General features: G+C 38.4%; 3 protein-coding genes and 1 long non-coding RNA gene across 4 annotated transcripts; all 4 read left to right on the top strand.

Moving 5' to 3' along the window:
* Positions 1–2911: 2911 nt before the first annotated feature.
* Positions 2912–4729, top strand: LOC135343251 (uncharacterized). Its single transcript, XM_064540247.1, has one exon. It carries the CDS (start codon positions 2934–2936, stop codon positions 4533–4535), a length of 1602 nt encoding a protein of 533 aa, XP_064396317.1. The 5' UTR covers positions 2912–2933; the 3' UTR covers positions 4536–4729.
* A 4380-nt stretch (positions 4730–9109) lies between these two features.
* LOC135343255 (solute carrier family 15 member 4-like) lies at positions 9110–10617 on the top strand. Its single transcript, XM_064540251.1, has one exon. It carries the CDS (start codon positions 9156–9158, stop codon positions 10371–10373), a length of 1218 nt encoding a protein of 405 aa, XP_064396321.1. The 5' UTR covers positions 9110–9155; the 3' UTR covers positions 10374–10617.
* Positions 10618–12550: 1933 nt separating this feature from the next.
* Positions 12551–14306, top strand: LOC135343250 (solute carrier family 15 member 4-like). Its single transcript, XM_064540246.1, has one exon. It carries the CDS (start codon positions 12581–12583, stop codon positions 14192–14194), a length of 1614 nt encoding a protein of 537 aa, XP_064396316.1. The 5' UTR covers positions 12551–12580; the 3' UTR covers positions 14195–14306.
* Positions 14307–21217: 6911 nt separating this feature from the next.
* Positions 21218–22217, top strand: LOC135343260 (uncharacterized). The gene is made up of 2 exons (XR_010397121.1): positions 21218–21830; positions 21882–22217. It is a non-coding gene; the product is annotated as an uncharacterized LOC135343260 (long non-coding RNA).
* Positions 22218–22920: the final 703 nt, after the last annotated feature.

The following is a 22920-nucleotide window of genomic DNA, read 5'->3' on the forward strand; positions in this document are numbered from 1 at the left end:
TGTAATTACCAAAATAATTCAGGTTTTGCGATTTTATTGTTGCGAATTGATCAACCCTCGCATAACTTTATTTGATACTTATATACAGTAATACGGTATAGCTGGTAATTTCCGGGGGACAAAGTATTCGTAGTTTTCGTGGTTGAACACTGGAGCACAAATAGTTTACCCGGCCCCAAACGGAGTGACCTTGAATACCTTACAAGCAGCAACAACGAAAATAAGATACACGAACTGACTACATATTGCTTCCCGTCCCCCTCCAAGTTCAGTACCTGTTATATAACGCGGTAATTATACACATCGATCATTTTTTCACAACAGATAGTCAATGTTTATCATCTTCATTGTTGGGACTGAAACATTGTTTGTTCATCAGCAGTACATTAATTGTATATTTACTTTATTTGTGACACACAATTGCTCCCAAAAGTATTAAAACCAGAGGAACAGTTAACATGCCATAAAGCATCAGCCTGAAGTAATCAGTCAAAGAATGGACTCCACTAACAGCAGCTCAAGGGAGCATACAAAGCCAGTGATGAGAAAGAGGTGTAAGTATCAAGTGAGGTATTTCTATTCAAAAGGAGCATTTCTAGTTCTACTGTGGACTTTACTTTTCAGTGCGGCTGTGTGGTCTTATGTAGATCTACAAATGTTGGTACCAAGAATCATTATTGAAGACATCGATTTAGACATCTGGAAAACTGTTTCTCAAGTGTTCACAGCACTACCATTTCTAGCTTACATCATCATCCCAATTATAGGATGGTTAGCAGATGCTAAGCATGGAAACTACAGAGTCTTTAAATTTAGCTGCTCCTTTTTACTAGTAGCACTGATAACGGTTTGCATCAATATTCTATGTGCTCACAAGATAAACTCTATTGCGTTACAGTACATAAGTTCTGTCATAATAGCACTAGTGTATGTAGTGGGTATAGCAAGTATAGCAGTTTGCATAATGACAGCCTTACAGCTTGGTTTAGATCAAATGCCAGATGCTTCTTCCACTAACGTTTCAAGTTTTATCAGTTGGTTTGTATTTTCACTCATTCTTGGATGTTGGATTGCTGACTTGCTATCAAATGCACTCCGGTATTGCATAAACTCTTCGACAATCAATGATATACACAAAGTACAACTGTTTAGCTTATTTCCAGTATTGTGTTTGGTAATTATTTGCTCTTCAATGTATTTGCTAGCTCCAAAATGGCTAATTATAGAGCCAAAGTCACCTAAAGCCCTCAAAACCATCTACCAAGTTCTCAAGTTTGCAGCCAAGCACAAGGCTCCTATTTATCGTAGTGCTCTCACATACTGGGAGGAAGACGTACCCTCTAGACTAGACCTAGGGAAGACAAAATAATTATGGTGGTCCATTCACTACAGAGCAAGTTGAAAATGTCAAAACCTTCCTAAGAATTCTTGTGATGTCTTTCCCAATATTTATCATTTTAACTGCGTGTTGGAATATACTCACACTAGGTTTTAATATCTATGTACATGTACAAGTGTTTAACGAGGAAGTGCTGCATGCTAACACTACTGACAGTTGTACATCGAGCCTCATATACACTTCAGTTTCAACAATTTGTGGAGTGGTATTGTTACAACAATAATCTACGAATTTGCATTGTATCCACTCATAAGAAACAAAGTACCCAGCTCCATCCGGCGAATTGGAGGTGCAGCTTTATTGAATTTGTTATTGAATGTGCTTTATTATTTACTTGCACAATTCTGTCCAAATCATTTCTGGAGACCTGTATTTGCGGGGGCTGTCGGTGGCTTTTTACTTGTACTCTTGATAAATAGCATACTAGAATTTGTGTATGCCCAGTCACCATACAACATGCGAGGACTTCTGACTGGCTACATGATGTTTCTATTGTTTCTCTCACTATCTCTGAACTACGTACTAGTTGAATTGCTACTAAATGGAAAGCCTTTGCCAATATATACTCTCCCTTCAATATCAACTACACTGAGTCTGTTTGGATTGGTCCTGTACTGCCTCCTGGCTTGCTGGTATAAGAGGAGAGTTAGAGATGAGGACTACAGAGCACACAGAGTGGTGGAGGAGGTCTATGATCGATACCTCTCTCATGTACAGTAGAGACAAGAATAACTGTGTATATTTTGATTGATAGTCTATGCCCATAACACCACTTAACACACTATAATAATGTTTAGTTTCAATGTGTGTGCTATTTTGTTGTTATTGTTTAATACTCGAGCAATTGTCATGACACAATGGGGATGTATCATACAGCAGCTCGATATAGCTCACCCATGCTAGTCTCTGAACTGACATTTCTGGCTGGTTGAGTTTCAATTATAACCTGCAAGTGACTATTGTAACATATACCACAATAATTATAGATTGGTAGATATCACGCACGTTAGCCTAGCAATTGCATGGTCGTCCAGCCAGACATACTTTACGAGCCAACCAATCCTGCAGCATAGAGATACATTAGTGAAATGTCACACACTCAGACTCACTTGTGAATGAACCAAAGCACTCCCTCAGTGAAGCGAACACATTACCCATGCACCAGATAAAAGCAGCTCCAGCATGACCCTCAATTTATATAGTTAGCAAACAGTCGTCATCCATTACTTCTCACTAAAGGACATATTTATTTGACTTCAATAAGAGCACAAACAAAAATTTGCAGTTGTCACTGCATGTGAGTCTGGGTCATCAAATCACACAATGACAAGGGTTCAAAGGTGTGTGCAATTTTTCTCTCCATGGAATGTTTGGCAATCTTGAGACTAACTGTCTGCATCACGTTTGACTTACTGGATCATTATAATTATGTTGTAACAATATCTTCATCATTGAAACAAAAACAGTATTAACAAGCACATTAATAAAAAAAAACTTTCAAATACAATCAGAGCAACAGTTTTAACATAAAGCAATGGACTCCACTAACAGCAGCTCAAGGGACCATACAAAGCCAGTGATGAGAAAGAAGTGCAAGTATCAAGTGAGGTGGTTCTATTCAAAAGGAGCATTTCTTGTTCTATTGTGGACTACACTTGTCAGTGCAACTTTTTGGTCGTATACAACAAATTTGGGACAAAAATTCCTTAAGAAATCATATGGGGAACACTGGTATATAGTGCTTATACCACTGTCAAGCTTAACTTTCATTGTCATTCCACTGCTAGGATGGTTAGCAGATGCTAAACTTGGAAACTACAGAGTCTTTAAATTCAACTGCTTCTCTTTACTAATTGCCACAATCATTTGCGGCATCCATATTCTCTACGGTCTCACACTAAAGTCAATTGCATTGCAGTACACCAGTGCTGTCATTTTAGTACTAGTAGATGCAGTAGGTACAGCAGGTGCAGTAGTTTCCATAACGACAGCCTTACAGCTGGGTCTAGATCAAATGCCAGATGCTTCTTCTACTAACATGTCAAGTTTCATCAGTTGGTTTGCATTTTCAATCTTTTTTGGGTTCTGGATTGCTGACTGGCTATTAAGTACACTCTTGTATTGTGTACCATTGTCGGAAAGCACCAAAGTGCAAATGTTTAGCTTGTTTCCAGTGACGTGTACGGTAATTATCTGCTCTTCAATGTTTTTGTTAGCTCCAAAATGGCTAACTATTGAACCAAAGTCACCTAAAACCCTCAAAATCATCTACCAAGTTTTCAAGTTTGCAGCCAAGCACAAGGCTCCTATTTATCGCAGTGCTCTCACATACTGGGAGGAAGATGTACCCTCTAGACTAGACCTGGGGAAGACAAAATATAGTGGACCATTTTCTACAGAGCAAGTTGAAGATGTGAAAACCTTCCTAAGAATACTTATGATGTCTTTCCCAATATTCGTCATTTTAACAGCGGGTGGAAATATACTAGTCAGTTTTGTGGCTATTGATCAAGTGGTAATATTTAACACAACGAAATATCATCTCAACCCTAACATCACCGAATGTATATCAAGCATCGTATACAATTTTAGTTTCAACCCTTGGTGGAGTGGTATCGTTACAACAGTCGTTTATGAGTTTGCTATGTATCCACTCATAAGAAACAAAGTACCCAGCTCTATCCGGCAAATTGGAAGTGCGGCTCTACTTATCCTGCTACTGAATGCGCTCAATTTGGCTATGCAATTCTGTCCATATGTGTGGGCGTCAGTATTTTTTACAGGAATTCTCACTGGCTTTGGACTTGTACTCCTAATAAACGGGATACTGGAATTTGTGTGTGCCCAGTCACCATACAACATGCGAGGACTTCTGACTGCCTACATAATATTTCTAGCACTTCTCTCAGTATCTTTCAACTTTCTTATGAAATGTGTCCATTTTTTGATTTATAAACATTCAAAATATTACGTGGTCCCTTCAATATCAACTGCACTGAGTGTGATTGGATTGGTCCTGTACTGCCTCCTGGCTCGCTGGTATAAGAGGAGAGTTAGAGACGAGGACTACAATGCACACAGAGTGGTGGAGGAGGTCTATGATCGATACCTCTCTCATGCACAGTACAGACAATAATACAATTGTGTATAATTTATACACTTAGATTGAAAGTCAACTATAGCTGATTAGGTCCATAACATACAAACTTAACACACTTAGCTATTGCATGTTCTGTCTGTTTCACCACAAACTTATAAACATTCAGTTTCAATGAATAATTACGTCTCACATTTGAAATAACATTAAGTACTAGATCTGTATACACAACTAATTTTCAATGTTTATCATCTTCATTGTTGGGACTGAAATCTGTTTGTTTGTCAGCAGTATATTATTATAATCTAGACATTACAGTCACATTGAAAACAATTCCAAAAGTAAATAGAACAGTTCACTTGAGCATCAGCCTTTAAATAATGGACTCCACTAACAGCTGCAGCTCAAGGGATCATACAAAGCCAGTGATGAGAAAGAGGTGCAAGTATCAAGTGAGGTGGTTCTATTCAAAAGGAGCATTTCTTGTTCTACTGTGGAGCTCACTTTTCAATGCGGCTGTGTGGTCTTACGTGACGATTTTGGGAGAAAGAATCTTATCAGAAGGCATAGATTTAGACAGGAATACTTTTTCTCGAGTGTTCATTGTACTACCATTTCTAGCTTATGTTACCATCCCACTTGTAGGATGTAGGAAACTACAGAGTCTTTAAATTTAGCTGCTTCTTTTTAGTAGTCGCATCGATAACCATTTGCATCACTATTCTCTGTGATACAAAGATAAACTTCAGTGCACTGCAGTACACACATAAAGTCATAGTAGTGCTAGCATATGCAGTGGGTATAGCAAGTACAGCAGTTTGTATAATAACAGCCTTGCAGCTTGGTTTAGATCAAATGCCAGATGCTTCATCCACCAACATTTCAAGTTTCATCAGTTGGTTTATGTTTTCAATCAATTTGGGGTTCTGGATTCCTGAGTTGCTATCAAATACTCTCTTTCATTGCATAAACTCTTCGACAATCAATGGCATACAGAAAGTGCAACTGTTTAGCTTATTTCCAGTATTGTGTTTGGTAATTATTTGTTCTTCAATGTTTTTGTTAGCTCCAAAATGGCTAATTAATGAACCAAAGTCGCCTAAAGCCCTCAAAATCATCTACCAAGTTCTCAAGTTTGCAGTCAAGCACAAGGCTCCTATTTATCGCAGTGCTCTCACATACTGGGAGGAAGACGTACCCTCTAAGCTGGACCTGGGGAAGACAAAATACGGTGGACCATTCACTACAGAGCAAGTTGAAGATGTGAAAACTTTTGTACAAATAATTGTGATGTCTTTCCCAATATTCCTCACCTTAACTGCGTGTTGGAATATTTTACTCGTACTAGGTTTTACAGTGTATAGCTATGTAGGAGTGTTAAACGAGGAAATGCTGTAGTATCTTACTGTCTCCAACACTACTGACAATTGTACATCGAGCATCATATACACTTTTAGTTTCAACCCTTGGTGGAGTGGTATTGTTACAACAGTTGTCTACGAATTTGCATTGTATCCATTCATAAGAAACATAGTACCCAGCTCTATGCGACGAATTGGAGGGACAACTTTATTTATCTTATTACTGAATATGCTAAAGTTGGCTCTTCAATTCTCTCCATATGCACAGGCATCAGTACTTTACATGGGGGCTCTTAGCGGCTTCTTATCTGTATACTCCTATAAACGGAATACTAGAATTTGTGTGTGCCCAGTCACCATACAACATGCGAGGACTTCTGACTGGCTACGTGATGTTTCTATTGTTTCTCTCACTATCTCTGAACTACTTTGTTGAAATGCTACCAAATGAAATATATTTGCCAATATATACTCTCTCTTCAATATATACTGCACTGAGTGTGATTGGATTGGTCCTGTACTGCCTCCTGGCTCGCTGGTACAAGAGGATAGTTAGAGACGAGGACTACAATGCACACAGAGTGGTGGAGGAGGTCTATGATCGATACCTCTCTCATGTGCAGTAGAGACAAGAATAGCTGTGTATATTTTGATTGATAGTCTATGCCCATAACACCACTTAACACACTATAATAATGTTTAGTTTCAATGTGTGTGCTATTTTGTTGTTATTGTTTAATACTCGAGCAATTGTCATGACACAATGGGGATGTATCATACAGCAGCTCGATATAGCTCACCCATGCTAGGAAATGTATCTCTGAAGTGACATTTCTGGCTGGTTGAGTTTCAATTATAACCTGCAACCCACAAGTGACTATTGTAACATACCACAATCATTATAGATTGATGGATATCACCATGCATGCAGGAGTGCATGAATATTAAAGTAAATTTCTTTTTACTAATTGCCACAATCATTCATGCACTCCTGATATCACGCACGTTAGCCTAGCAATTGCATGGTGGTCGTCCAGCCAATAAGAACACAAACCTCAATTTTCAGTTATCAAGGCCGGTGATTCTTGACATTCTGGGTAATCAAATCACACAATGACAAGGGTTCAAAGATGTGTCTAATTTTTCTCTCCATGGAATTTTTGGCAATCTCGAGACCACTGTCTGCATCACATTTGACTTACTGGATCATTATATGTTATAAAACTGTAATAATATCTTTACCATCGAAACAAAAACAGTACTAACAGCACATTAAATAAAAAAAAAACTTTCAAATACAATCAGAGCAACAGTTTTAACATAAAGCAATGGAATCCACTAACAGCAGCTCAAAGGATCATACAAAACCAGTGATGAGAAAGAGATGCAAGTATCAAGTGAGGTGGTTCTATTCAAAAGGAGCAGTTCTTATTCTATTGTGGACTACACTTCTAAGTGCAACTTTTTGGTCGTATATAACAAATTTGGGACAAAAATTCCTGAAAGAATCATATGGGGAACATTTATATGTAGTGCTTATAGCACTATCAAGTTTAACTCTGTTTGTCATTCCACTGCTAGGATGGTTAGCAGATGCTAAACTTGGAAACTACAGAGTCTTTAAATTCAACTGCTTCTCTTTACTAATTGCCACAATCATTTGCGGCATTCATATTCTCTATGTTCTCACACTAAAGTCAATTGCATTGCAGTACACCAGTGCTGTCGTTTTAGTACTAGTAGATGCAGTAGGTACAGCAGGTGCAATAGTTTCCATAACGACAGCCTTACAGCTGGGTCTAGATCAAATGCCAGATGCTTCTTCCACTAACGTTTCAAGTTTCATCAGTTGGTTTGTATTTTCAATCTTTTTTGGGTTCTGGATTGCTGACTGGCTATTAAATACACTCTTGTATTGCGTACCATTGTCGGAAAGCACCAAAGTGCAACTGTTTAGCTTGTTTCCAGTGATGTGTACGGTAATTATCTGCTCTTCAATGTTTTTGTTAGCTCCAAAGTGGCTAACTGTTGAACCAGAGTCGCCTAAAACCCTCAAAACCATCTACCAAGTTATCAAGTTTGCAACCAAGCACAAGGCTCCTATTTATCGCAGTGCTCTCACATACTGGGAGGAAGATGTACCCTCTAGACTGGACCTGGGGAAGACAAAATATGGTGGACCATTTACTATAGAGCAAGTTGAAGACGTGAAAACCTTTCTAAGAATACTTGTGATGTCTCTCCCTTTATTCTTTATTTTAACAGCGGGTGGAAATATACTAGTCAATTTCGTGGCTATTGATCAAGTGGTAATATTTGACGCAATGAAAAATCATCTCAACCCTAACATCACCGAATGTATATCAAGCATTATATACAATTTTAGTTTCAACCCTTGGTGGAGTGGTATCGTTATAACAGTCGTTTATGAGTTTGCGATGTATCCACTCATGAGAAACAAAGTCCCCAGCTCTATCCGACGAATAGGAAGTGCGGCTCTACTTATCCTGCTACAGAATGTGCTCAATTTGGCTATGCAATTCTGTCCATATGTGTGGGCATCAGTATTTTTCACGGGAATTCTCACTGGCTTTGGACTTGTTCTCCTAATAAACGGGATACTAGAATTTGTGTGTGCCCAGTCACCATACAACATGCGAGGACTTCTGACTGCCTACATGATATTTCTAGCACTTCTCTCACTATCTCTCAACTTTCTTATGAAATTTGTCCATTTTTTTATCTATAAACATTCAAAATATTACGTGGTCCCTTCAATATCAACTGCACTGAGTGTGATTGCATTGGTCCTGTACTGCCTCCTGGCTCGCTGGTATAAGAGGAGAGTTAGAGACGAGGACTACAATGCACACAGAGTGGTGGAGGAGGTCTATGATCGATACCTCTCTCATGTACAGTAGAGACAATAACACAATCGTGTATACACTTAGATTGAAAGTCAACTATAGCTGATTAGGTCCATAACATACAAACTTAACACACTTAGCTATTGCATGCTCTGTTTGCTTCACCACAAACTTATAAACATTCAGTTTCAATGAATAATTACGTCTCACATTTGAAATAACTAGATGTATACACAACTAATTTTTAATGTTTATCATCTTCCTTGTTGGGACTGAAATCTGTTTGTTCGTCAGCAGTATATTATAATCTAGACATTACAGTTCACATTGAAAACAATTAAAGTAAATAGAACAGTTCACTTGAGCATCAGCCTTCAAACAATGGACTCCACTAATTTAACATCAGCTCAAGGGATCATACAAAGCCACTGATGGAAAAGAGGTGCAAGTATCAAGTGAGGTGGTTCTATTCAAAAGGAGCATTTCTTGTTCTACTGTGGAATTTACTTTTCAATGCGGCTGTGTGGTCTTATGTGACGATGTTGGGAGAAAGAATCTTATCAGAAGGCATACATTTAGAGAGGAATACTTTTTTTCGAGTGTTCTTTGTACTACCATTTCTAGTTTATGTTACCATCCCACTTGTAGGATGGTTAGCAGATGCTAAGCTTGGAAACTACAGAGTCTTGAAATTTAGCTGCTTCTTTTTAGTAGTCGCATCGATAACCATTTGCATCAATATTCTCTGTGATACTAAGATGAACTTCAGTGCATTACAGTACACACGTAAAGTCATAGTAGTGCTAGCATATGCAGTGAGTGTAGCAAGTACAGCAGTTTGTATAATAACAGCCTTGCAGCTTGGTCTAGATCAAATGCCAGATGCTTCTTCCACCAACATTTCAAGTTTCATCAGTTGGTTTATGTTTTCACTCATTTTTGGAGGTTGGATTGCTGACTGGCTATCAAATACTCTCCTTCATTGCATAAACTCTTCGACAATCAATGATATACAGAAAGTGCAACTGTTTAGCTTATTTCCAGTATTGTGTTTGGTAATTATTTGTTCTACGATGTTTTTGTTAGCTCCAAAATGGCTAATTATAGAACCAAAGTCGCCTAAAGCCATCAAAACCATCTATCAAGTTCTCAAGTTTGCAGCCAAGCACAAGGCTCCTATTTATCGCAGTGCTCTCACATACTGGGAGGAAGACGTACCCTCTAGACTAGACCTGGGGAAGACAAAATATGGTGGTCTATTCACTACAGAGCAAGTTGAAGATGTGAAAACTTTTGTACAAATAATTGTGATGTCTTTCCCAATATTCCTCACCTTAACTGCGTGTTGGAATATTTTACTCACACTAGGCTTTACAGCGGATAGCCATGTAGGAGTGTTAAACGAGGAAATGCTGTGGCATCTTACTGTCTCCAACACTACTGACAATTGTACATCGAGCATCATATACACTTTTAGTTTCAGCCATTGGTGGAGTGGTATTGTTACAACAGTTGTCTACGAATTTGCATTGTATCCATTCATAAGAAACATAGTACCCAGCTCTATGCGACGAATTGGAGACGCAACTTCTGGCTGGCTACATGATGTTTCTATTGTTTCTCTCACTATCTCTGAACTACTTTGTTGAAATGCTACCAAATGAAATATATTTGCCAATATACACTCTCCCTTCAATATATACTGCACTGAGTGTGATTGGATTGGTCCTGTACTGCCTCCTGGCTCGCTGGTACAAGAGGAGAGTTAGAGACGAGGACTACAATGCACACAGAGTGGTGGAGGAGGTCTATGATCGATACCTCTCTCATGTACAGTAGTATGTATATATGCATGTGTACCTTTAGATGAGAGTCAACTGATTACGTCCATAACATAATAATTATACTTAACACACTTAATATAATAATTATGCTTCTTTCACTGTAGCATTTATTTTGCGTTTTATACTCTAGATCTTATGGCACATTATTACGCTTTTACATTCACATACTTTCAGTGGTGGCTGAGATTGAATGTGGAGTCATCGATGTTACAATAGTTAAATTTGCAGAACTTGTAATAGTTTCAGTATCTGTTTTGGCATTACAAAGATAAAAATTATGTGGTAGCATCCGACACGGACACAACAATCAATATACCACTTGTCAGTTTTATAAGGTTTTTAACATTCATGTACCGATAAGTACAATCAGTATATGAATGGTATAAGGTGTCAAGTAATGCATTTCATTATTGTATTGTAACTTGTTAATAACACTCACTATCAAGCAATGATACCAAAGTATAAGCAATTGAAACTAGATACAAACAAGATGCTCATAGCATTCACTTCGTGCGTTGAGCTTCTTTGCATAACAGATACGATCACTTTTACCGTAACGACCTTACCATTATAGCTAGGGAATGATCGTGAATCTAATTAGAAAACAGTGTTTTTTGTTCGCCTTCAAAGTTTCCAGATAGAAATATAAGTAAGTAGCCTATTATTTTTCAACTACTGTCTCATTAGCTTAAAGCAGTCCATGAAAATGTCTAGTGCGCTAAAATAGCTCATTTTGTGTCCACACACACACACACACACACACACACACACACACACACACACACACACACATACCGACACACACACCAATAAAAACACACAGTCTTTTTATTCAGTTGTGATAATTATAGACTGTTTTTCATCAAAATTTGCTGTCATTCCCCATCCATGTAACATGCACCGTACATAACAGTCATAAAGGACAAATTTGACCCCATACATCACTGTAATCTTAACAACCTGTACAATCAATGACAATATAGATCCAGTTGGGAGGGAGTGTGTGTAAATTACTTTTCTGTTAATTTTTCCTTCCAGTATTGTGGCAATCTCATGTAGTCATGAGCGAGTCGTGAGTCATGTTTGACAGAGCTGAGTGAAGTACCTACATAACAGATTATCAATGTTTATCAAGTGCATGCGCACGGAAAAGACTTGCTTAAGTGTGAGTATCAACAAAGTATTAGTGCATATACCTTTATAAAGTATATACAAGCATGAAAAGACTTGCTTAAATGTGAGTATCAGATTTATTTGTGCATAATACCTTTATAAAGCATATACAAGCATGGAAAAGACTTGATTATCAGGTAACTTCACACACATGCACACACACTCAATGGAAGCTAAAGATTCACTCAGAGAAGCAAACACATTCCCAACCCGAACCAGATACTATACTAACTTACCTTGCTGGAAGTGACATTTCCAACACATTATGTTGTGCAAAAGTGACACGTTGCTCCCTCCGTTCCAAGTTAAAATACTCTCCTTGTTAATTGGATTAGTGGGATTGATACGTTGGATGACTACCGAGCAGTTTAGTTTATCCAGCACAATCTTCCATTTATGTATACAGGAAATTAGACAGTCTCGGTTAGTGCAGCATCAAAATATAAATCTTAAGGCTATCAGCTACAACACAACACACATGCAATTAATGACCACTTTGCAATTATCCCTCAATCCACGTAAAACCATAATAACGGTCATCACTGTAGTCTTGATAAAAAACAGTCACATAACCATGCACAAAAGTGTACTCACTCTGTTAACTTTTACCCCCCTCTTGGTGTATAGCTAGCTGTTCCACCTGTACTAGACCACATGGTAAAGTGTACTGCATGATATTAAGTACTGCACAGCAATGTTTATCATCTTCATTGTTGGGACTGAAACCTGTTTGTTTATCAGCAGTACATTGTAGTAGCACATTATATAAAAACACATTCAAAACAATTCTCCCAAAAGTAAATAGAACAGTTAAGTATCAGCCTGAAGTAAGTGAGAGAATGGACTCCATTAACAGCAGCTCAAGGGACCATACAAAGCCAGTGATGGGAAAGAGGTGCAAGTATCAAGTGAGGTGGTTCTATTCAAAAGGAGCATTTCTTGTTCTACTGTGGACTACACTTGTCAGTGCAGCTGTGTGGTCTTATGGGACAATGTTGGGAGAGAGAATCTTATCAGAAGGCATAGATTTAGAGAGGAATACTTTTTCTCGAGTGTTCCTTGTACTACCAATTCTAGTCTATGTTACCATCCCACTTGTAGGATGGTTAGCAGATGCTAAGCTTGGAAACTACAGAGTCTTGAAATTTAGCTGCTTCTTTTTAGTAGTTGCATCGATAGTCATTTGCATAAATATTCTCTGTGATACTAAGATGAACTTCAGTGCATTACAGTACACACGTAAAGTCATAATAGGGCTAGCGTATGCAGTGAGTGCAGCAAGTACAGCAGTTTGTATAATAACAGCCTTACAGCTTGGTCTAGATCAAATGCCAGATGCTTCATCCACCAACATTTCAAGTTTCATCAGTTGGTTTGTGTTTTCACACATTCTTGGATGTTGGATTGCTGAATGGCTATCAAATACTCTCTTTCATTGCGTAAACTCTTCGACAATTAATGATATACAGAAAATGCAACTGTTTAGCTTATTTCCAGTGACTTGTATGGTAGTTATTTGTTCTTCAATGTTTTTGTTAGCTCCAAAATGGCTAATTATAGAACCAAAGTCGCCTAAAGCCCTCAAAACCATCTACCAAGTTCTCAAGTTTGCAGCCAAGCACAAGGCTCCTATTTATCGCAGTGCTCTCACATACTGGGAGGAAGACGTACCCTCTAGATTGGACCTGGGGAAAACAAAATATGGTGGACCATTCACTACAGAGCAAGTTGAAGATGTGAAAACCTTTTTACAAATAATTGTGATGTCTTTCCCAATATTTCTCACTGTAACTGCAAGTTGGAATATTTTACTCGGACTAGGCTTTACAGCAGATAGCTATGTAGGAGTGTTGAACGAGGAAATGCTGTGGCATCTTACTGTCTCCAACACTACTGACAATTGTACATCGAGCATCATATACAGTTTTAGTTTGAGCCATTGGTGGAGTGGTATTGTTACAACAGTTGTCTACGAATTTGCATTATATCCACTCATAAGAAACAAAGTACCCAGCTCTATCCGACGAATTGGAGGTGCAGCTTTATTTTTCCTGTTACTAAACATGCTAAAGTTGGCTATTCAATTTTCTCCATATGCACAAGCATCAGTACTTTACATGGGGGCTCTCAGTGGCTTCTTATCTGTACTCCTAATAAACGGAATACTAGAATTTGTGTGTGCCCAGTCACCATACAACATGCGAGGACTTTTGACTGGCTACATGATGTTTCTATTGTTTCTCTCAGTATCTCTGAACTACTTTGTTGAAATGCTACCTATATATTTGCCAATTTACACTCTCCCTTCAATATGTACTGCACTGAGTGTGATTGGATTGGTCCTGTACTGCCTCCTGGCTCGCTGGTATAAGAGGAGAGTTAGAGACGAGGACTACAATGCACACAGAGTGGTGGAGGAGGTCTATGATCGATACCTCTCTCATGTACAGTAGTATGTATACCTGCATGTGTACCTTTAGATTGAGAGTCAACTGATTACGTCCATAACTTATACTTAGCACACTTATATAATAATTACTGTAGCATTTATTTTGCATGTACTCTCTATACATGACACGTTCAGTACATTTACTATATTCCGCTTTTACATTCACAGACGATCATGAATGCATGGTACGATTAATACACATAATATATGTCACTTGTCAGTTTGTAAGGTTTCAAGTAATGCATTTGTATAATACTCACTATCGAACAAGCAATGATACCTAATAAGGTCAAAGTATAAGCAATTGAAAACTAGATGAGCATTCACTCCCTGCGTTGAGCTTCTTCACATAACAGATACAATCACTTTTTACCATAACAACGATTATCTAGGGAATGATTGTGAATCTATAAAGCAACGTGTTAGAAAACAGTGTTTTTTGTCGCCTTCAAAGTTTGTCTGCAAGTTCAACTATATAAGCATTTTTCAACTACTATCTCATTAGCAGTCCATTAGTGCACACAATCAGCTCATTTTTGTGTCAACACGCACACCTAAACCAGCACACACATTAATCACTTTACCGCTGCGCATGCACGGGGTAAAAACACAGTATTTTATGATTATTGTATTGATGATTGTGATATAAACTGAATTGATTTCGTAATCGTTCCCCAAAAAGCGTAGAAACAAGAAAGCAGACAAGAGCATAACTCTAATCCGTTACAAGCATCATTCGTATATGCATGTACAGCTAGTGTTGAGGCACAATTGACCTAGATTCTACATGCAACCACATCATTTACTTTCATATAATATTAATTATTATATACATAAGCCATAGCATGGAAAAACTACCAGGGAAAGATATTGAGTATACTTATACATATTTATGACGACATTGTAACGGATTGGAGTTATGCTTTCGTCTACTTTATTGTTTTTATGCTTTTTGGTGTTTCCCCTGGCTAATCCTAGCAATTTTCACATTGTAAGTGGGCCTTCAATGTAGCCTTAACAACCCGTACAATCAAAACTATACAATAGTTAGGAGAAAGTGTATGTGTAATTACTTTTTTGTAGACTTCCTTTCAGTATCGTGGCAATCTCATGTAGTCATGAGTCACGTATAAGCACTAGATCTATATACATAACAGTTTATCAATGTTTATCTTCATTGTTGGCTGAAACACTGTTCATTCATCAGCAGCATTCATTCATCAGCAGCACATTGATTAGTAGCATTGTTTACTTTTTAAAACTAACAAAAGAATTGCTCCCAAATGAAGAAGAGTTAACATAAAACACCTGCATGAAATAAGTGAAAGAATGGACTCCACTAACAGCAGTTCAAGAGACCATACAAAGCCAGTGATGAGAAAGAGATGCAAATATCAAGTGAGGTGGTTCTATTCAAAAGGAGCATTTCTTGTTCTATTGTGGACTACACTTGTCAGTGCAACTTGTTGGTCTTACATAACAGATTTGGGAAGAAGAATTTTCAAAGAACTAGATGAGCAACACCGTTTTCAAGGATTCATAGCACTACCATTCATCGCAATCCCATTGCTAGGATGGTTAGCAGATGCTAAGCTTGGAAACTACAGAGTCTTTAAGTTAAACTGCTTCTTTTTACTGATAGGAACAATATTTGGCTGTATTCAAATTCTCTGTTTTCCACTGTTAAATTCTATTGCACTACGATACACAAGTGCTGTAATTGCAGTACTAGGATATGGAGTGTGTGCAACAAATATAGCAGTTTGCGTAATGACAGCCTTGCAGCTTGGTTTAGATCAAATGCCAGATGCTTCTTCCACTAACGTTTCAAGTTTCATCAGTTGGTTCGTGTTTTCGATCAATATTGGATTTTGGATTGCTGACTGGCTATCAAATGCATTCCTTTATTGCATAAACTCTTCGACAATCAATGGTATACAGAAAGTGCAACTGTTTAGCTTATTTCCAGTATTGTGTTTGGTAATTATTTGTTCTTCAATGTTTTTGTTAGCTCCAAAATGGCTAATTATTGAACCAAAGTCGCCTAAAGCACTTAAAACCATCTACCAAGTTCTCAAGTTTGCAGCCAAGCACAAGGCTCCTATTTATCGCAGTGCTCTCACATACTGGGAGGAAGACGTACCCTCTAGACTAGACCTGGGGAAGACAAAGTATGGTGGACCATTTTCTATAGAGCAAGTTGAAAATGTCAAAACCTTCATAAGAATACTTGTGATGTCTTTCCCAATATTTATCATTTTAATAGCATTTGGGCAATTTTACATGGATTCAAATATCGTGATGTTTGACAGTGTAAAGAATCTTAACCTCAACATTACTAACTGTACATCAAGCATGGTATACACTTTTAGTTTGAGCCATTGGTGGAGTGGTATTGTTATAACAATTGTCTACGAATTTGCATTGTATCCACTCATAAGAAACAAAGTACCCAGCTCTATCCGACGAATTGGTGGTGCAGCTTTATTTATCCTGTTACTGAAAATTGTAAACTTGGCCATGCAATTTAGTCGATACGCATGGATATCAGTACTTTATATGGGAACTCTTGATGGTTTTATAATGGTACTCTTGCTAAACGGAATATTTGAGTTTCTGTGCGCCCAGTCACCTTACAACATGCGAGGACTTCTGACTGGCTACATGATATTACTATTTGTTTTTGCAATATCTCTGAATGACCTAATGAAGGATATTGGAACAGGAGTTAAATTGTATACATCAACTGCACTGAGTATGATTGGATTGGTTCTGTACTGCCTCCTGGCTCGCTGGTACAAGAGGAGAGTTAGAGACGAGGACTACAATGCACACAGAGTGGTGGAGGAGGTCTATGATCGATACCTCTCTCATGTACAGTATAGAAACAAGAATAACTGTGTATCTCCGTAGTGAAAGTCAACTGATTACGTCCATGTATAACAATTACACACTTAATTAACACATAATTATCTGTTTCATCACACATTTATTATATGTGAGGGATATTTTCTTAAAGACCTGATTGTGTGATAGACTGTCCAATATTTAATTGTTAGCTGAAAAATTACAGCACTTGCTTCAGATCGAAATCACAGAAAAACAACTGTATAGTAAACATGACATCATGGGTATATACAGTAACCTGTGTACACTAATGTAACTCATTAGTAACACACCTATAATAATTATAATATGCTAGAAAATGCTCGTTTCAGTCTTCCTTGTACATATATCAAAACACCAACTCTATTCTGCTCCCAGACAATTAGAAAATAACCCTGCTTTAGAAAAGTTATTCTAAAGCACAGCCGGACCTGAGACTACTCCATGCAACCTCATGACCACGTTCGGTATCGTAAAACTGTAACGCTATCTTTATCATTGAAACAAAAACTTAGCAGCACATTAGTTTATATAAGAAAAACAAGTACAAGTTGCATACATGACAAGGGGGGGGGGTCAAAATGTGCTACTAATTACCATAGAAAAGATAGTGATTAGATCTATACAGGGTTTTGCAGAATTCTTGCAACAGGGCTAAACAGACACAGCAATGACTTCCATATATGGAAGTCAAGTCAACTGCTGACTTAAAATATTGTGTGTACATGTATGTATGTAGGGTGTCATACTGCTCATACAGGGGAGGGATATGATTATATCCCTCCTCTGGCTCCAATTCCCCCCCCCCCTAAAATGTGCATTTAGGTACTCAGTTGTATTTGAGTGTCCATAGCGGTAGGGTATCGAAATAACTGTTGACTTTTTGTTTATGTTCTGGTGATGTTTCAAAGTCCCCTCTCTAATTCAAAATCCTGTATGACACCCTGGTATGTGTATAATTATTTGAATTGAAAGTTGTCCTGTGAGCCTAAAAGAGAGCATCACAAGATCAGGAGGACATCCTGACAAGATTTAAGGTGGTGAACGGTGCACCAGGTGGAAATGTCATAAAGTTGGTGACAAGACAATTTGCTTCAACTGTGTAGAACTGTTGCTCTTTTCAATGACACCCTGATAAGCATTTCCATGGTGCACCACCCACCACCTTAATTAAATCTTGTGAATAAGCTGATGCTCTCTTAAGGCTTCAGGACATCTTTCAATTCAAAATACAGATACCTGCACATGTACAATAATAAAAGTAATAATAAAAATTAATAGTACAGGGGCGGATCCAGGATTTAAGAAAGGGGGGTTCTTATAGTACTTTCTCGCGGACAAGAAATTCACCCGGCGCGCAGCGCCGAAATTTTTGAAGACCACGCCCCATTTTGACGTGCCACGCCTACTAATTAATCACTTTCTATCTTCAAAAAATTTGTAACACAGGAGAGATGGTTTTGTGACTGGAGGAGAGATAGTACTGGTGAAGAGGAGACTTGGCTGTAGACGTGTAGAACTTAACCATCAATTTATTAATGATTATAGCAATTATACATGTAAGTATGCAGTGTCATTCAATATGCAGTGCCATGCACTCTCCCTTACCTGAAACTTTCCTCTTCTTAAACCAAGGATTCATGGCTATATATAATAATTTATCACTTGACCACGGTGCAAATCAATGTGGCTGCAGTAGCCAGCCCCACCCTCTACTTGTTATGCAGAGAGAACCAGCCCCACCCTTTTATTATACAGAGAGACCCAGCCCCACCCTTTTATTATGCAGAGGAACCAGCCCCACCCTTTTATTATACGGAGAGAACTTTGTACGACTTTGTCAGTACAGTTAGCTAGACTTAGTAATGTCAAGACTAGCTGGAAGGGTAGTTCGTACGAACCCAACGAACTACCTCTGGATCCGCCCCTGTAGTAAAAGTCAGCAGTTGACTTCCATATATGGAAGTCATTGCTGTGTCTGCTTAGCCCTGTTACAATAACTCTGCAAAACCCTGTACACAAAATATTATAGTCAGCAGTTGACTTCCATATATGGAAATCTTTGCAGTGTCTGTTTAGCCCTGTTGCAAGGATTTTGCAAAACCCTGTAGAGCATCAGCTTGAAATAAGTGAAAGAATGGACTCCACTAACAGCAGCTCAGGGGACCATACAAAGCCAGTGATGAGAAAGAGATGCAAGTATCAAGTGAGGTGGTTCTATTCAAAAGGAGCATTTCTTATTCTATTGTGGACTACACTTATCAGTGCACTTCTGGGATTTTATGTAACAAGTTTGGGACAAACTATCCTTTTAGGAACATTCAAGAAGAACGATTTACCAATTGTATTCATAGCGCCGCCATTTTTAACTTTCCTTTCCTAGGATGGTTAGCAGATGCTAAGCTTGGAAACTACAGAGTCTTTAAATTAAACTGTTTCTTATTACTAATTGGAACAATCTTCTGCTCCATTCATACTCTCTGCTTTCCCATGCTAAACTCTGTTGCACTAAGATACACAGATGCTGTCATTGTAGTACTAGGATATGCAGTGGGTGCAGCAAGTATAGCAGTTTGCTTAATGATCGCCTTGCAGCTTGGTTTAGATCAAATGCCAGATGCTTCTTCCACTAACGTTTCAAGTTTCATCAGTTGGTTTGGGTTTTTAATCTTTCTTGGGTTCTGGATTTCTAACTGGTTATCAAATGCACTCATTTATTGCATACCGTTACTTTTGACAATCGACGATATTTTGAAAATGCAACTGTTTACCTTATACCCAGTAATATGTTTGGCAATTATCTGCTCTTCAATGTTTTTGCTAGCTCCAAAATGGCTAATTATAGAACCAAAGTCACCTAAAGCCATCAAAACCATCTACCAGGTTCTCAAGTTTGCGGCCAAGCACAAGGCTCCTATTTATCGCAGTGCTCTGACATACTGGGAGGAAGACGTACCTTCTAGACTAGACCTGGGGAAGACAAAATACGGTGGTCCATTTTCTACAGAGCAAGTTCAAGATGTGAACACGTTTCTAAGAATACTTGTGATGTCTTTCCCAATATTCGTCATTTTAACATCGGGTGGGAATATACTCATCAATTTCACGGTTGTTGATCAAGGCGTAATATTTGATGCAATGCAATATCATCTTAACCCCAACATCACCGAATGTACATCAAGCATTGTATACAATTTTAGTTGCAACTTTTGGTGGAGTGGTATCGTTACAATAGTTGTCTACGAGTTTGCATTATATCCATTCATAAGAAACAAAGTACCCAGCTCTATCCGACGAATTGGAGGTGCGGCTCTACTGTACATATTACTGAATATTCTTAATTTGGCCATGCAATTTTATCCATATGCACGAGCATCAGTACTTTTTATGGGGGCTCTCAGTGGCTTCTTATCTGTACTCTTAATAAACGGAATACTAGAATTTGTGTGTGCCCAGTCACCATACAACATGCAAGGACTTTTAACTGGCTACATGATATTTCTTGTGCTTCTATCAGTATCTGCCAACTTTCTCATGAGATATTTCCACATTTTGATCAATAAACATTCGAAATATTACGTTATCCCTTCAATATCAACTGCACTGAGTTTAGTTGGATTGGTCCTGTACTGCCTCCTGGCTCGCTGGTACAAGTGGAGAGTTAGAGACGAGGACTACAATGCACACAGAGTGGTGGAGGAGGTCTATGATCGATACCTCTCTCATGTACAGAATAACTGTGTACCTTAAGAGTGATAGTCAAGGACAACATGAGTCACATGACTGAACTGACTACACTCATGCATAACGCACTATCTGTTTCTGAATCACCACAAGTTTAAACGTTTAGTTTCAATGTGAGTGTTATTTTGTTATTATTTTTATGAAATACCCTACAATATAAACAAGGTTACGTGTACACAGCTGGAACCATGCATATGTTATATAAAGCATACATGCATGTACCTAGTCAAGACTCACCTTAATGCTTAACAGGTATCCGACTAGAAAAACATTTGCAATGTGAAAAATTGCTAGGATTGGCCAGGGGAATCACAAAAAAGCGTGGAAACAAGAAATCCGACGAGAGTATAACTCCAATCCGTTACAACGTCAATCACATGTACTGGTAGTTTTCCTAGCCTCGATCCCAGGCCGAGTTTTCGCTTTTATAACGGTTAGGCGAACAACTGGGCCTGGTACTAGTTGTCTGCGCATGCGTCAGTCGTTCGTCAGATTCTGACGAATGGATATTCTCGTTCACTTTCGTGACATTTATATTCGTGTACTATCGTGTACTAGAAGTCAGTTCCCGTTTTATCATTATTGGAATCGATTGGAATGGCTCTTAGCTGAAGCTTCTCTCTTCTCTGAAGCTTATTCTGAAGACTGAACAACAAGGGAAGAGGTATAAAGCTTTGTCAAGCTTGTTAAGGTCAGATATTTTTGTGTGGGCCCTATGGCTATGCTATCAAGTCTTGTTCATGTTTGGCAAGATCTACCGGTACGTAGGTAGACTATAGTTTCATCATTAATATGGTGGATCAAGTGAAGAGTGTGAGCTAGAGAACTTGGTGCTGCCATCATCAGCTCGTCGACAATGACACTATAACCGAGAAATTTAATATGTATAGATCTACACGTATTTAAAATGTCTACTTCTCTGTACAGGATCTAGGAGCAATGGTTAATATCCAGCTATCCCAACAGTGCTCCTCTTGGCTATACTAACGGACGAGACTGGACAGTTTGAGGTAAGGGTTTAACCGTCCTTGGTTTCTTTTAATATTGTCCTATACTCACAGGATTGGAGTATGACCTGCTCATTCGAGCGTTGCTGGGTAGCTCAGAGACATCAAGAGAATCTACGTTTTCTCAAGCAAAATTTAACTGAGTTACGAGTTGGGGCCTAGAATCACAGAAGTCCAGCAGCCTGCTAAATCTTTTTGAAACGTAATTTGAAGGCATTCAATCATCCTGAAGTTGCCCTGGGTCACTGTAATTGTGCTGCAGCACAACTGGCAACTCCCCAGGCCTTTGTGAAGCAGCTCCCTATGTGCATCTTTTGTGTACTCACTCTGTGCATTTTCTGTGTACAAATTTCTATTATTGATTTATTAAATATTTTTGCCGACCACAAATATACAATGAAAATTTGACGCATGCGCAGACAACTAGTACCAGGCCCAGTTGTTCGCCTAACCGTTATAAAAGCGAAAACTCGGCCTGGGATCGAGGCTAGTAGTTTTCCATGTTTTCCCGGCCAATATAATATAAATACGCAATTTTTACTGGTGGGGTGATGACCAATCCTTTTATTAGTAAAACCAGTAGGTTTTACATAGGATTGGCAGTGGGTTTGCCCGTATTTTTAGCAATATTTCGACTCATGTTTAAACTGTTCTATCTCTGCAAGGAAAGGCCATATCGAGGAACTGGCTAGACAGATAGTTTATTTAGCCTTTTCTCTCTTTGTATCTCTCATTTCATAATCCATGAACATTTTAATGAATGAATATTGTCATTTTAAAAATTGCACTATTTCCACATTTCACCGCACTTTGTCTGACTGACTAAGTGAGTAAGTAAGTTTCTTGCCCAGCATTTGCTCCAAGTACAGCCATCTCCAGGACATTCTGCACAGGGTTTCCAAACCACTACAACCTGGATTACAAAGCGCTTCTTCAGATTTGCGCGATTGCTTCCACGAGGCAGATGACCTCTCAGTCTCTATTTCTCTTACCTAAACAATTCCGCCATCTTTAATGATTCACAGCAATTGCATTGTGGCCACTTAATAATAGATAGGCGTGGCTAATAAACCGTGCGCCTAGAATCAGTGCA

Source organism: Halichondria panicea, chromosome 10 (genome assembly GCF_963675165.1).
Source record: "Halichondria panicea chromosome 10, odHalPani1.1, whole genome shotgun sequence".
NCBI lineage: Eukaryota > Metazoa > Porifera > Demospongiae > Suberitida > Halichondriidae > Halichondria > Halichondria panicea.

What these genes read in the sequence shown, in the direction of transcription:
- LOC135343251 (XM_064540247.1), top strand. Translation starts at nt 2,934, where the DNA reads ATGGACTCCACTAACAGCAGCTCAAGGGACCATACAAAGCCAGTGATG.
- LOC135343255 (XM_064540251.1), top strand. Translation starts at nt 9,156, where the DNA reads ATGGAAAAGAGGTGCAAGTATCAAGTGAGGTGGTTCTATTCAAAAGGA.
- LOC135343250 (XM_064540246.1), top strand. Translation starts at nt 12,581, where the DNA reads ATGGACTCCATTAACAGCAGCTCAAGGGACCATACAAAGCCAGTGATG.